The sequence below is a fragment of the Vulpes lagopus genome, chromosome 8 (assembly GCF_018345385.1).
Source record: "Vulpes lagopus strain Blue_001 chromosome 8, ASM1834538v1, whole genome shotgun sequence".
NCBI classification, from domain to species: Eukaryota; Metazoa; Chordata; class Mammalia; order Carnivora; family Canidae; genus Vulpes; species Vulpes lagopus.
In genome coordinates, this window is record NC_054831.1 from 9,195,797 (window position 1) to 9,208,266 (window position 12,470).

Genomic DNA, 12,470 nt, shown 5'->3' on the forward strand with positions numbered 1-12,470 from the left:
AGGATCACAACCTGAGCGGAAGGCAGATGCTCAACCACTGAGCCACGCAGGCACCCGACATAGGGATTTAATTTTTTCTGTTTTGTGGCTATTTTGATAGCTAGTTGCTACAATAATTATTCAATGGTTCTTTATTTACCTACTGATTTCAAATATTAAATGGGCATTTTATTTTCTATTTTTTTAATTTTTATTTTTAAAAGAGTGGTTATTTTTTTTTTTTTTAAGATTTATTTATTTATTCATTCAGAGAGAGCGAAGAGAGAGGCAGAGACACAGGCAGAGGGAGAAGCAGGCTCCCCAAAGGAAGCCCGATGTGGGACTCGATCCCAGGTCTCCAGGATCACACTCCGGCTGCAGGCGGCGCTAAACCGCTGAGCCACTGGGGCTGCCCTATTTTCTATTTTTTTTAATTAGAGAGATTGGGGAAGGAGAGGCAGAGGGTAAAGGAGAAAGAAAATCTTAAGCAGGCTCATGCTCAAGACAGAGCTCAATGTGGGGATTGATCTCACAACCTTGAGATCATAACTGGAACGGGAAATCAAGAATCAGACACTTAACTGACTTAGCCACCTAGGTACCCCTAAGTGGGCATTTTTGATGAGACTCAAAGGAGGGGAGAATTTGGATGTGGGAGTCTGACCCATGTGATTGAGGTCAAATACATAGGACAGCATGAGAAAATGATGGGTGTTCTTTAAGGAATGCCGGGTATGGTGGTCCTGGAGGCAGGAAGCACTCAGTTTATAATAACCTCAATAATAATTTAGAGAAAAACAGCAACCTTGAATTTTAGTATATATCTAAAAGACTTTTATTTTTTAAAAAATAAAATTCATTATCCGTTCAGAATAGAAACTTTCAGCAAACTTGAAATAAAAGGAAATATATTTTTTAATTTTTTATTTTTATTATTTTATTTTATTTTAATTTTTTATTTTTTTAAGATTTTATTTATTTACTCACGAGAGACAGAGAGAGAGAGAGAGAGGCAGAAACACAGGCAGAGGGAGAAGCAGACTCCATGCAGGGAGCCTGATGTGGGACTCGATCTCAGGTTTCCTGGATCAGGCCCTGGGCTGAAGGCATCCCTAAACTGCTGAGCCACTTGGGCTGCCCTAAAAGGAAATATCTTAAACCTGATTTGAAAAAACCTATAGCACACATCATACTCTATGGCAAAGTACTGAAAGCCTTCCCTGCTAAGAACAAGACAAGAATGCTTGGTGAAATCATCTCTCTACAGCATTTTAGTGGAATGTCATAAGGCAAGGACAAATAAGATACAAGGATTAGCATGGAAAAAATGTCACTATTCACAGAAGACATGAATATGTTAGAAAACCTAAAAAAAAAAAAAAGAAGAATTATTACAATTAGTAAGTGACTTTGTAAGATTATCACAGAAAAGGATTTACTAGAATCAAAAATCAATTGCTTATATTCGTAGCTACAAATGGAAAACATAATTTTAAGAAGAAATATAATTTAAAATAAAATAGTCAAACACCTAGAAATTGAACAAAATATATGTGAGATTTCTATACTATATGGAATCATTGGCCAAAATTAAGGAATACCTAAAAAAAACAACCTAAAAACAAAGATATATTTGTGGATTGGAAACTTGATATTGTAAAGATATCAATTCACCACAACTGGAAGTATATATTCATTGCAATCCCAATTAAAACACCAATGGGTATTTAATTACGTGAAATGAAAAAACAAAAAATAAAATAGCAGATAAGATTTAATTATTTTCATGGAAAAGGTGAAATTTGGTTGATTTGGCACTGGAAGAGGACAATACAATAAACATTTCTTCACTATTTGCTGCTGTGTTCCAGGCATACTACTGGGTATTTTCCCATTAGCATTCCCCCGAACCTCAGCTCCTGAGATGCTCAGAGAAAAAAGGCTTCCATAGTCAGAAGCCTATAGAAAAAGTGCCCCATGGTACAGTCTCCTCTTGGAGATTCATAGTGAATAGCAGGATTTTAAAGGCTCTGACAAATTCCAGAGAAGAGAAGCAAATAAATTGTGTTTAGCCCAGGATTCTTCAATCTTATTTGATCATACAAGCTCTCTTTGAGAAACACTGGCCTGGAGTGCTTTTAAAGTGTATCTGGTTCTTACCATATCCGTGTAATAGCCAAGAGTTGAATTGTTCATTTTATAGATGAAGAAATGGAACATCAGGCAGGTAAAGACTTATACAGGCCACACAGCTACTAATATAGAATCTTCAATGCACGTCTTTCTTAAAAAAAAAAAAAATCTAGTACTTTTACCAGGGTGAAACACTACTGTCATGCAAAATAGAATTTTAGAAAGGGAATAAGCCTTCGTGATCTCTTGGGACTGGTAACCTTATGATGTTGAGGAGACAACTGGGGCCCAGACAAATTAAGTGCCTTGCCCCAGGTCAAGAGCTTGCAGACTAGTAGAAGGAATAAAAGAATCCATGACTCAGTGACTCCCAATTAAGTGCTCTACTGCCCCATATAATTAGGAGACAAATATGTGTCAATGTTGGGTGAGACCAAATTAACTGCCCAGATTGAGTAGGTGCTCATACGTGCTCAATGAACAATTTACCTGAGAAAAGAGGATACTGGAGCTCTGTCAGGCTGCCATGTAATTTTGAAATGAGGGTTCAGGAGCCACTTGACTACTTGGTTATAATATGGTAAAGCACTGAATATTGTAATTTTTAAGAATTTAATCCTTTATTTGTATTATTTTATCCACTCTCCCAAAAAGTGCCATATGCCACTTTGATAAATTAAAAGGAATTTACATTTCTGATCAACAGCAATTTCACAGCTCGAATTGGGTACATCCTGGAGGGCCACAGGTTGGGAATCATTTTTCCGAAGTGTGTCACATCTGAGGAATAGACAGATAATGCAGTGGTTATGAACACCTCACAGAACCCGTAGGGCAGGGCCAGGTGTTCGCTGCAGGTGCAGCTGTCAGGAAGAGCCAAAGGGGAAACCAACACACTCCTGACACGGCTTTGAGCAAGGCTGGGCTGAGAGGCCAAGACAGAGTGAAGAAGGGAAGAGCCTATATATTCAACAGCAGAGGGAAAACTGAGGGACTTTGGCAGACAAAGAGCCAGCCCCCAAAGAGGAGGCTACGTCGTAAAATAACAGGGAAGAGGAAAATAAGTGAATGTAAGCATTCCACTGAATTCCACTTTATTTTTATTTTTAAGATTTTATTTATTTATTCATGAGAGACAGACAGAGGGAGAGGCAGAGACACAGGCAGAGGGAGAAGCAGGCCCCATGTAGGGAGCCCGATGTGGGACTTGATCCTGGGTCTCCAGGATCATGGCCTGGGCCGAAGGTGGCGCTAAACCACTGAACCACCCGGGCTGTTTGGACTTTAAAAGGAGCAGCACTTCTGTGGAGAAACCTCTTGGCTGTGGCTGGTGGCCGCTGGGCAGAATGCGTGGAATAGCTTGACGTCTGTGGAAACATTCAGTCCCTCAGTGGGAGATGTTCCCTTAGAGACAAGGAAAGAGTAACCAGAAGCAAAAAGGGAATGTACACTTCACTCTCCTCTGCTTTATCTTCTCTATGTATGTGGCTCTTGGGGACCTCATGTGGGGAGTGGGGCTAGAGTAGAGCATGGTTTAGGGGTTCCTGGGTCCACCGGGAAATTACCATCAGGATATTAAGTTGACTGCACTCCCTCCTACTTCCAAAATGTGCAACCTGATGTCTTGTTGAGAAGTTCTGTTCTTTAAAAGCTCCTTAGTTATCTCACCCCAAGAAAGACAATCCTTTAGTTTTGCAAAATTATTACCCACATTAAAAAACTAAAAAGCAAAAAAAAAAAAAAATCGTAAAGATCAGGAGTTTCTAGACATTAAAATTTCCTAAGTAACCATTAACCCATTTGCACCCCTTCTGAATTTGTTGAATTAGAACTACACCCTCTCCCAATCAGTAGAATTTGGTGGGGCAGCCCCGGTGGCTCAGCAGTTTAGTGTAGCCTTCAGCCCGGGGTGTGGTCTTCTCAACCTGGGATCGAATCCCACATCGGGCTCCCTGCATGGAGCCTGCTTCTCCCTCTGCCTGTCTCTGTGCATGTGTGTCTCTCATTAATAAATAAATAAAATCTTAAAAAAAATTTGGTGACACAGTTATTAATGTTGCCCACCATTTAATGTGGGATGTGGCTCAAAGGTGGTACTGGCACAAAAGGTGGAAGGTGAAGTACAGAGCAGGACAACTTCCCAGAGTAAGCGCTATGCATTTACATTTTCAATTTTTATTACTTTTCTCTGATTATAAAAATAAATGCTCATTATAGAAAAACTCAGATCTTTCAAAAATATGTAATGCAGAAAGTGAAACCAATCCATAATTCCACCCCTCAGAGTGAAGTGCTTCAGCTGTTTCCTCTGACATTTATTTAAACTTCATTAACATTTATCTAAACAAAATAAAACTATTGTGGTGGTGTTTTTTTCAAATAGGATCATGGTATGTTTAACCCAGTAACTTACTTTTCTTGCTTAAGATTTGGTCTACTAGGGCAGCCCGGGTGGCTCAGCGGTTTAGTGACGCCTTTGGCCCAGGGTGTGATCCTGGGGTCCTGGGATCAAGTCCCACGTCGGGCTCCCTGCATGGAGCCTGCTTCTCCCTCTGCCTGTGTCTCTCTCTCTCTCATGAATAAATAAAATCTTAAAAAAAACAAAAAGATTTGATCTACTAAAGAGATCCATCATATTGTTTTTATTAAAAAAATTTTTTTTAGAATTTTATTTGAGATAGTGTACACCTGTGAGAGAACATAAGCAGGGTGGGGAGGGGAGGAGGGAGGGGTGAGGGAGAGCGAGCAGCCGACTCTCGACTGAGCAGGAAGCCCAAAGGACATTGGGATCATGACCTAAGCCAAAGGCAGTTGCTTAACTGACTGAGCCACCCAGGTGCCCCCCATCACATTTCTTTCTTTTCTTTTCTTTTTTTTTTTTAAAGGTTGTATAGTATTCTATGGTATGAGTGATTCACAGTTTAACCAAATTTCCACTAATGGAAAGCGGTTTTTACAATTATTTCACTCTGGTGAATTCCTTGCTTGCATAGCCTAGTACACAGGTGAAAGCATTTTTGCATGTTAAGTCCTAGAAAGGGGTTTGCAGTCAAAAGGTGCATTATTAACATTTTTATTAGGCTGTATTTGAATCTTAAGTCTTTAAAACTGCTGCGCAGTTTGGTACTGGCACAATTCTTTGTTGCAAAGTCTAAACATCAGCCACCAAGTCTAGTTTTAATTCCTTTTTCAGAAATATTCAGGGAGAGAACAGTTTCCTGCCACCGGCTGGCACGCCACCTCACGTGTTTTCTGTCAGCACTACAACCTGAAAGCATGTCAATAATATTTGTTATGTTTGGGGAGTGAGCTTTTGGCTTTTTTTTTTCCAGATGACATTAGCTCTAGGAATCTTTTTGGAGTTTTTAGTAGGTTTAAGCAAGATAGGTAAATTAAGGTAATCTATTACTCAGTTCCTTCTTCCTTTCATTCACTGGAGTGACTGTCACATGTTGGTGCTCTTGGGGATCACCGCCTAACACAGGTGTGAGAGGCCATTAGCTGCCAATTCTCATCTACTTAGCATATAGTTACTGTTCCAAGCAGTTTTCCAGTATTTGTCACATTGAACCTGAGTCACCAGTGGTGACCATCTTAAGCAATACTTCCACTTCAAGAGAATGCAGATAGAATTTCAAGAGTAAAAGACTGATGATAGCACCCTCTCCAGCCTCCTGAAGTGATTTTTTGCTTCCTCTAGACTCAGATTTTAAAGCATCTGCGCTATTCATTAACTTGGCGATAAACCTCCTTTGTTCTTAAAAAGCCATTTCAGTGTTTATATAAATCAAATCACTGACTACATTCTCTCACTTAGACTATATGCTCTACAAGAGGAAGGATTTTGTTTGGTTCACTAATGTTTCCCTAGCATCCAGAACAGTACCTGGCACATAAAAGGTGCTTAATACATATTTCTTTGAAGGCAGAAATCTTATGTTTTGCATCTCCACGGTAAATGCCAACTTGCTGATTAAATTAAGGAAAGAATCTTCGTTCAGTGACACAATTTAAGATTTTCTTAGAAGCAAAGTGCGGCCTATTCCTTGCCTAAATAATATTCAAGGTTCTTTCCAGCTCTAACTTACTATGAATCTAGTAGTTTTCAAAGAATTAGAATTCAGTATAAGAAAACGTATATACTACTAAAACTAGAGTGAAAATAATTGGGTAAATTAAATCTTTGATTTAGAAAGCAGGGCATTGATTTTTCTAAGCCTTCAGATCATTATAGAGACCAAATTTGAGAAACTATATTGATTGCAAACTTTATTCTCTAAGTTCCTTTCTTGGGAAAAAACAAAAAATCATGGCATTGAGTTGTTAACTGGGAATGCCTCTATAATGTGCATAAAAAATATGTGGTTAATGTTACTGTATAAGCAAAAAGGCAAAAAAAATGTTTATGTACAACTTTTATATTCTGGACTATACCAATAGTAGTATGACCCTAATGAGAGCGATATCTGCCTTGAAATCCATCTCAAATGTGCAGTTATACGAATTTAAAGCCAATAAAAATAAAAGCAGTGAAAAAGAATAAAAAAGAGAACCAGAGGGAAAGATCCATCTAAATCTGGGGCACATTTTGAATAATATACAACATTTTTGGAAATAAAGGAAAAAAAGAGAGAGGAAAAATTTTAGAAAGTCACTCCAGAAAAAGTCCATCTTATAAGACATATTTTAATTCTAGTCCTTTAGTACTTATTTATGTCAGACCACCTCTTAGTGGATGTTTGGTTTCCTGTGCCGAGCCTTAGAAAAATTATCTTGTGGTCAGAAAATAGCATATTCTCAAGACGGTTGACTGAAGAGACTGTTTTTTTGGCTTACTATTTTTTACAACAAATTTTACTTTAAAAAGAGAGTGAATTAATCAGATTTGAACTCTCACTGGTAGAACTGTAGTGGATATATACTGCCTGCCTAAAAAAGAAAATGAATCAGCTTGAAAAGGATTTTATATAGAAGCAATTGACATGAAGAATAGGGCCTGAAATGAAATGAAAGGCAGTTTTTGATGAAAGAAAGAAAGAAAGAAAGAATGAAAGAAAGAAAGAAAGAAAAAGAAAGAAAGAAAGACCATTAAGAATATTTGGACGGGGGGAGGGGAGATTTCATAAAACACAGTAGTTAGGAGAAGGCGTGTGCCCAAGTTAGACTACAGAGCAAAGTCTGAACAACATCAACAACAGAAGCATTCTTGGGGAAAACCAATGCCAGGGGCACTCTTATGGTTAATTTACTAAAATAAAAAGGTAAACAGGTATTCATTTGTTGAGGCTTATGACATGATAGTACACTTGTGTAATACCAGACCCTCAAGAAAAAGAAACCTTCAAAAAATTTTTCAAAAGGCAAATTATGGAAAAAAAAAAAAACCCTGTAAACATTAAAACGTTTTAGCTTAGGTGAGGTAGATGAAAATAGAAAAAGAAGTAGGAATATGCTAAGATGTTATTGCTTTCAATCATTAATATTAGCAGGTGAAAAAACTGTTAGGGTCATATATCTTTTAAGACGAATGGGAAAATGGTCCTAAAAACGTACAAAAATGAATTTCAGCATTTAAGGAATTCCAATTAAATATGTAAAGCCCCCTTCTCCCACCAAAAAAAATGTCCATTTAAATATTTAAGTATTCAAATAATATTAGATAATATTGAAATGTTTGACACATTATCACGCTCTCATCGTCATATTTGCAATATTCATAGATCTCAAGTTTAAAGAATAAAACATAAATTGTTTTTAAAAGGTGCTTCTGAAGCCAAAAAGGCAAAAAAAAAAACCCACAAAAAAACAAAAAAACAAAAAAAAAGCATTCTTTGCCTACTTAAGGGCTCATCACGGGAAGACGGATGCAATATTCGGTATCTACACCAAAACAAACGTAGGCAAAGTTCTCCATCTCATTTTTATAGAAATGCCGTCTGTTTAAAGTACAAGGTGCTTTCATCTCAGTGACAGGCTTGAGCTCCGCCAGGAATCAGAAAAACGTGCTCGGAGGGGGAGGCCCGGTCCAGCTCCATCAGGTCCATGAGCACAATAAATCATCCATCCTCCCCCCCCCCCAAAAAAAAAGCCCACCTTAAATAGCTCAAGTTGTCATAAAAATAGGCTGATGGTTACTTTACTCGGGCGATAACCTAATCCCCGGGCTTATTGTTGTGGAGCAGATGTCATTATGGGTGGGGCCGACGCGCAGAGCAGCTGAAACACTTGGGTACCACCCCCCGCGCACTTTCAATGGGATAGAAGGGGCTCCCAAAAGGTAAGCGGGAAGCTCTCCACCACCCTTTCCTGCTAGCAGTAAGGAAGCTGGGATGTGGTCGCGGTCCCGGCGAAGACCACGAGATTAAAAAAAAAAAAAAAAAAAAAATCATCCCCCCCCCTCCCTCCCCCCACGGTTAACTCCTACCCTGGAAAAGAGATCGTCCCTCTCTCTCTCCCCTCCCCTGCCGGCTCCTCCTCGGGACACTTGGCTGAGTCTTTCTTTCTCTCCTTCCCACGCGGAGGTGAGGCTGCACGCAAGCCGGGGACGCCTGCTTTTCCTCTTCGCGCGGAGGGAACTCTGCGGGTAGGAGCCCCGGGTGGCAGGGAGGGAGCGGGCGGCGACGTGGGCAGGCAGAGGGAGCTCGCCGGGGACGCGCCGGGCCGGGGCTGCCAACAGACACGCGGGCCCCCGAGGAGCCGGCCGACGAGGCCGAGGTGACGGGGGAAATCTCCGCGCTCCGGCCTCCGCGCTCCGGGCTCCGGGCTCCGGGCTGGGACCGCACGCTTCCGGCGGGCCACCGTCGCTCTCGGCCTAGCGCGGCCCGCGGCCCGCGCTCCGCCGGGGCGGCGGGGACTTAGACAGGGTTAAACCGCGCCTCGCACTTGCCTGGGACCGGGTGACCAGTAACTGGTAATAGTCTTTGCTCGGCGCTGGGCCTTGTCCTACAATTTCGAACAGCGTCTCCGGCAGCCACGACGCCATCTTGGGACGCCACCGGCGTCGCTAAGACAACCAGGAAGGGGCGGGGCTTCGCTGGGGTCATGGGGCCAGAGCCCTAGTTTAAATCGAACCCCGCTTTTGAGCTAGCGGAGGGGGGGCGGTTTGACTTGGGGTGATCGCCCCGACCTCCGAGAGTCCCAGGGAACTCTCGTCTGTGAAATTTCAAGCCTCAGGTCCCCGGTGACCCGAAAGGGAATTAGTTCCTGCTACCATGGAGGGGAGGGGGTGACCCCGGCGGAGGGATACCAAGCACGGCCCCACATTCCCCTTCCTGGTCCCTCGAAGGGATCGGGAGGAGATCTCGGGCCGCTGGGAGAGTCGCTCCGGGCGGTGGGGGAGGGAGGGGCGATGTGATGGGCCGCGAGTAGGCAGCGGGGCCTTTCCCGCGGACGAGCCCGGCAGCCCGAGCCGGCGGGCAAAGTAGTTCCCGGAGGGTGTTGGAACGGGCGGGGAGGGAGGCGGCGCGGGCGGAGGCGCACGCCGGCCGCGGTGCTGCGGCTCAGCTGATAATTGAAGGGACCCGAGGAGCCGCCGCCGCCGCCGCCGCCGGGGGGGGGTGGGGGGAGCGAGTGGAAGTTGCTGCCGCGCCACCGAGTCCGGACCGGAGACTTTGGGGCCCAACTAGGTAATTGGGGCGCAGTTCCGAGCGGCCGGGCCAGGCTTGGGGGAGGGGGTTGTGCCGAGGGGTTGGGAGGGGGCAGCGGAGGGGGGGTGGGGAGGAGCTGGAAGAGAAAGTCCCAGGAAGCCCGGTTGTGTCATCGCGGCGATTCGGCCCCGGCTCGGCCTGCTCCCGGCGGCGGCGGCGGCGGCGGCGGCGGGGCCGCGGAAGGACCGGGCCGGGGGTTGACGGGCGAGGCGCTCGCGGGAGGCTGGGGCCGGGCGGGCGCAAGGGGGGGGGCTTCTCTGGGTTCCCCCCTCCGGCCCCCCGCGATGAGGAGGGCCCTTCGCGGAACCGGGGTAAGGCGTGCGGGTGTTGGGGAGCCCGGTGGGGGCCGGCGGGGGGCCGGAAGTGGGCTTTGGGGCTCGGAGGGCGTCTAGGAAGCGAGAAAGTGGGGGGCCGGAAGTGCAGGTGGGGGGTGTGAGGACGGCAAGGGTTCCCCGGAAATGGGATGGGGGGCCCGGAAGCCGGGAGAGGGGAGGCTCCGGGGCCCGGGGGGCGGGGGGACGACGGACGGCCCGGAAATGGAAACTAGGGAGCAGCTCGAGTGACAACAGTTGTGGGAAGCGAGGGTCAGAGGAGGGAGAGGCCGGAGTGACTTTAGACCGCAGTAAGGGGTTTCCTGCCGGGGCCGGGGGGGCGTGGGGGGGGGCGGGCGAGGCCGGAGACGGGGTCGGCGCCGGCCGGGTGGGTAGAGCCGTGGGAAGTTGAGGCGGAGCGGGGGTGACGGAGGGGCGGGCGAGCGGGAGGGTCTGGCCAAGAGGCCGAGAAACTTGGCGGAGGAGCGCAGCGCGTGCCGCCCCGCAGACGAGCGGGGAAGTCGGGGGGTGCGGGGTGCGGGGTCCGGGGTCCGGGCCCCGCGAGGGAGGCGCCCCCCCCCCGATTGTCGCTCCAGTCGTCTCCGCGTTCAGAGCGAGTCAGGCGATTAATTTATTTATATGTGGATTACATAAAACCCATTATACCGTTTGTCCCTCCGGCCCCCCCTCCCCTCCATCCCCCCCCCCCGAGAGTGGGTTTTCTAGTTCAGAAGCAAGTTGGAGGGGAGTCCAATAACGAAGGTCGGGAAATTCCCCAATCCTGCCCTTCGTGGCGCTTCTTGATTTCCATTCCTACAGGGGGAGAGATTAATAAAGATTCAAAAAAAAAAAAAAAAGAACAACACACACACATAAAACGAGCCCCGTGCAAATCTGGAGGAAGTCGCCTAGTTGAAGTGCCGGTGTTGGGGGGGGGCGGGACGCGCGGCCGGGAATTGGCTCCCCTGGTGGGGTCGGGAGAGCGCGGAAGGGGCTGCCGCTGAGCCCTTAAGACAGGTTGGTGGGTTTTGATGAGGCTTCGGTTTTCGGCATCGTGCCTGGCGGGTGTGTGTGTGTGTGTGGGGGGGGAGTTTTAATTGCCTCGTGAGTTCATTGAAGGAGGGACCGTGTCAGCGGGCGCGGGGCGCGGGGGCCGGCGCCCTGGGGCGGGGGGTGCGTCCCGGGTGGGCGTCGCCGCGCTCGGGGCCCGCCGTCCTCGGATCTCGCCCGGGCTGCGGAATCACCCGATCCCCGGGCTTCCCTCCGTTCTGTAGGCCCTGGAGTGCTGTGTTCAACTTGATTCCTTCCTCTCTCCAGTCTCTCTCTCTCTCTCTCTCTGTGGATATGTTCTTGGCATTTCGGGTTTTTTTTTTTTTTTTTTTTTTTTTAACGAGCCCAGAAAGTTAAGGCTTGAGGATTCTCCTCCTTCAACACAACACAACACAAAACAAAACAAAAATAATAGGGGTAGAAAGTTGAAAGAGCTATTGAGTTGGGGCAAAAAAAAAAAAAAAAAAAACACAACCGACGCTCGGAACAAAGGTCCCGGTTGTTGGGGGAAAAAGGCAGGAGGCCTATATAGGAGGCCTGTGTGTGTGTGTGTGTGTGTGTGTGTGTGTGTCGCGGTTACTCGGGGTGGGGGGAGTGGGGGGCAGTTCAGATTGAGGAATGAAAGGGCATTATCAGGGGTTTGGAGACCATCAGTTGCAGATGGGTTTATTGAGGTCCATCTTCATATTTACATTATGCAAAGAGATCAGTACTGAAGGTAAATTTTGCAGTAAACAGAATTTCTTTTGAAACGACCCTGCTGCTTCCCTGTTCAGGCCCAGAAAGATTGAATTAGTGTTTTTTTTTTTTTTTTTTAACATCTTTATGTGATTGCTTGGGGAGTTTTTATTTCATTTATTTTACGCCGAAGAGGGCATTATTAACATGGAGTTTGTGGGCTTTGTCCACATCTGCCTTTCTAGGAATGTGCCAATATCCGTAAGGATTTAAGAATTGCCATGTAATTGACGTAGAATATACTTAACATTTATCATTGTTCCTATTCAATTCCCATTTTTTAAGGAGTTTGAGTGATTTTGTAAGTCCGCTGAGCTGACGGTTACTGTTTAGTTTGTGCCAGTGAACAGGCTTTTTGTTTTAGTTTTTCATTTACTTTCTGAAAGTTTTGGAATACTTTGGCAGTTAAGAGTTCCAGAAGCTGCGAAACTAATTATTTAAAAAATGAAGGGGTTGCTAAGCCAGCGTAAAATCAGTGTTTTTACCTAGCAAAGTAAATTTGAAGTAATATTTGCTTTTCTAACTTTTAAGATTACTGGATTTATGTTATCTAGATAAGATTTTATGATCCTATTTTAAGCACATCATCCCAGCAAGAGACAGACAATGGCTT

General features: G+C 45.4%; 2 protein-coding genes across 16 annotated transcripts in view; one reads left to right on the forward strand and one right to left on the reverse strand.

Moving 5' to 3' along the window:
- The window catches only part of FBXO36 (F-box protein 36), a 99,994-nt gene extending 90,884 nt beyond the window's left edge, over positions 1–9,110 (reverse strand). Inside the window, exon 1 of the mRNA XM_041767712.1 lies at positions 8,999–9,110. Within this exon, the coding sequence (XP_041623646.1) occupies positions 8,999–9,094 (96 nt within the window). The 5' untranslated portion in view covers positions 9,095–9,110. The remainder of the gene's footprint in view (positions 1–8,998) is intronic.
- A 488-nt stretch (positions 9,111–9,598) lies between these two features.
- TRIP12 (thyroid hormone receptor interactor 12) overlaps positions 9,599–12,470 on the forward strand; it is a 146,087-nt gene continuing 143,215 nt past the window's right edge. For 10 of the 15 annotated variants that reach the window (XM_041767694.1, XM_041767698.1, XM_041767701.1 and 7 more), the window contains exon 1: positions 9,599–9,737. The gene's annotated coding sequence lies outside the window, so the exon portion shown is untranslated. Of the gene's footprint in view, positions 9,738–9,878; positions 10,070–10,275; positions 10,381–12,470 lie in introns of those variants that run through there. The other 5 variants (XM_041767707.1, XM_041767708.1, XM_041767711.1 and 2 more) reach the window with 3 other exon arrangements.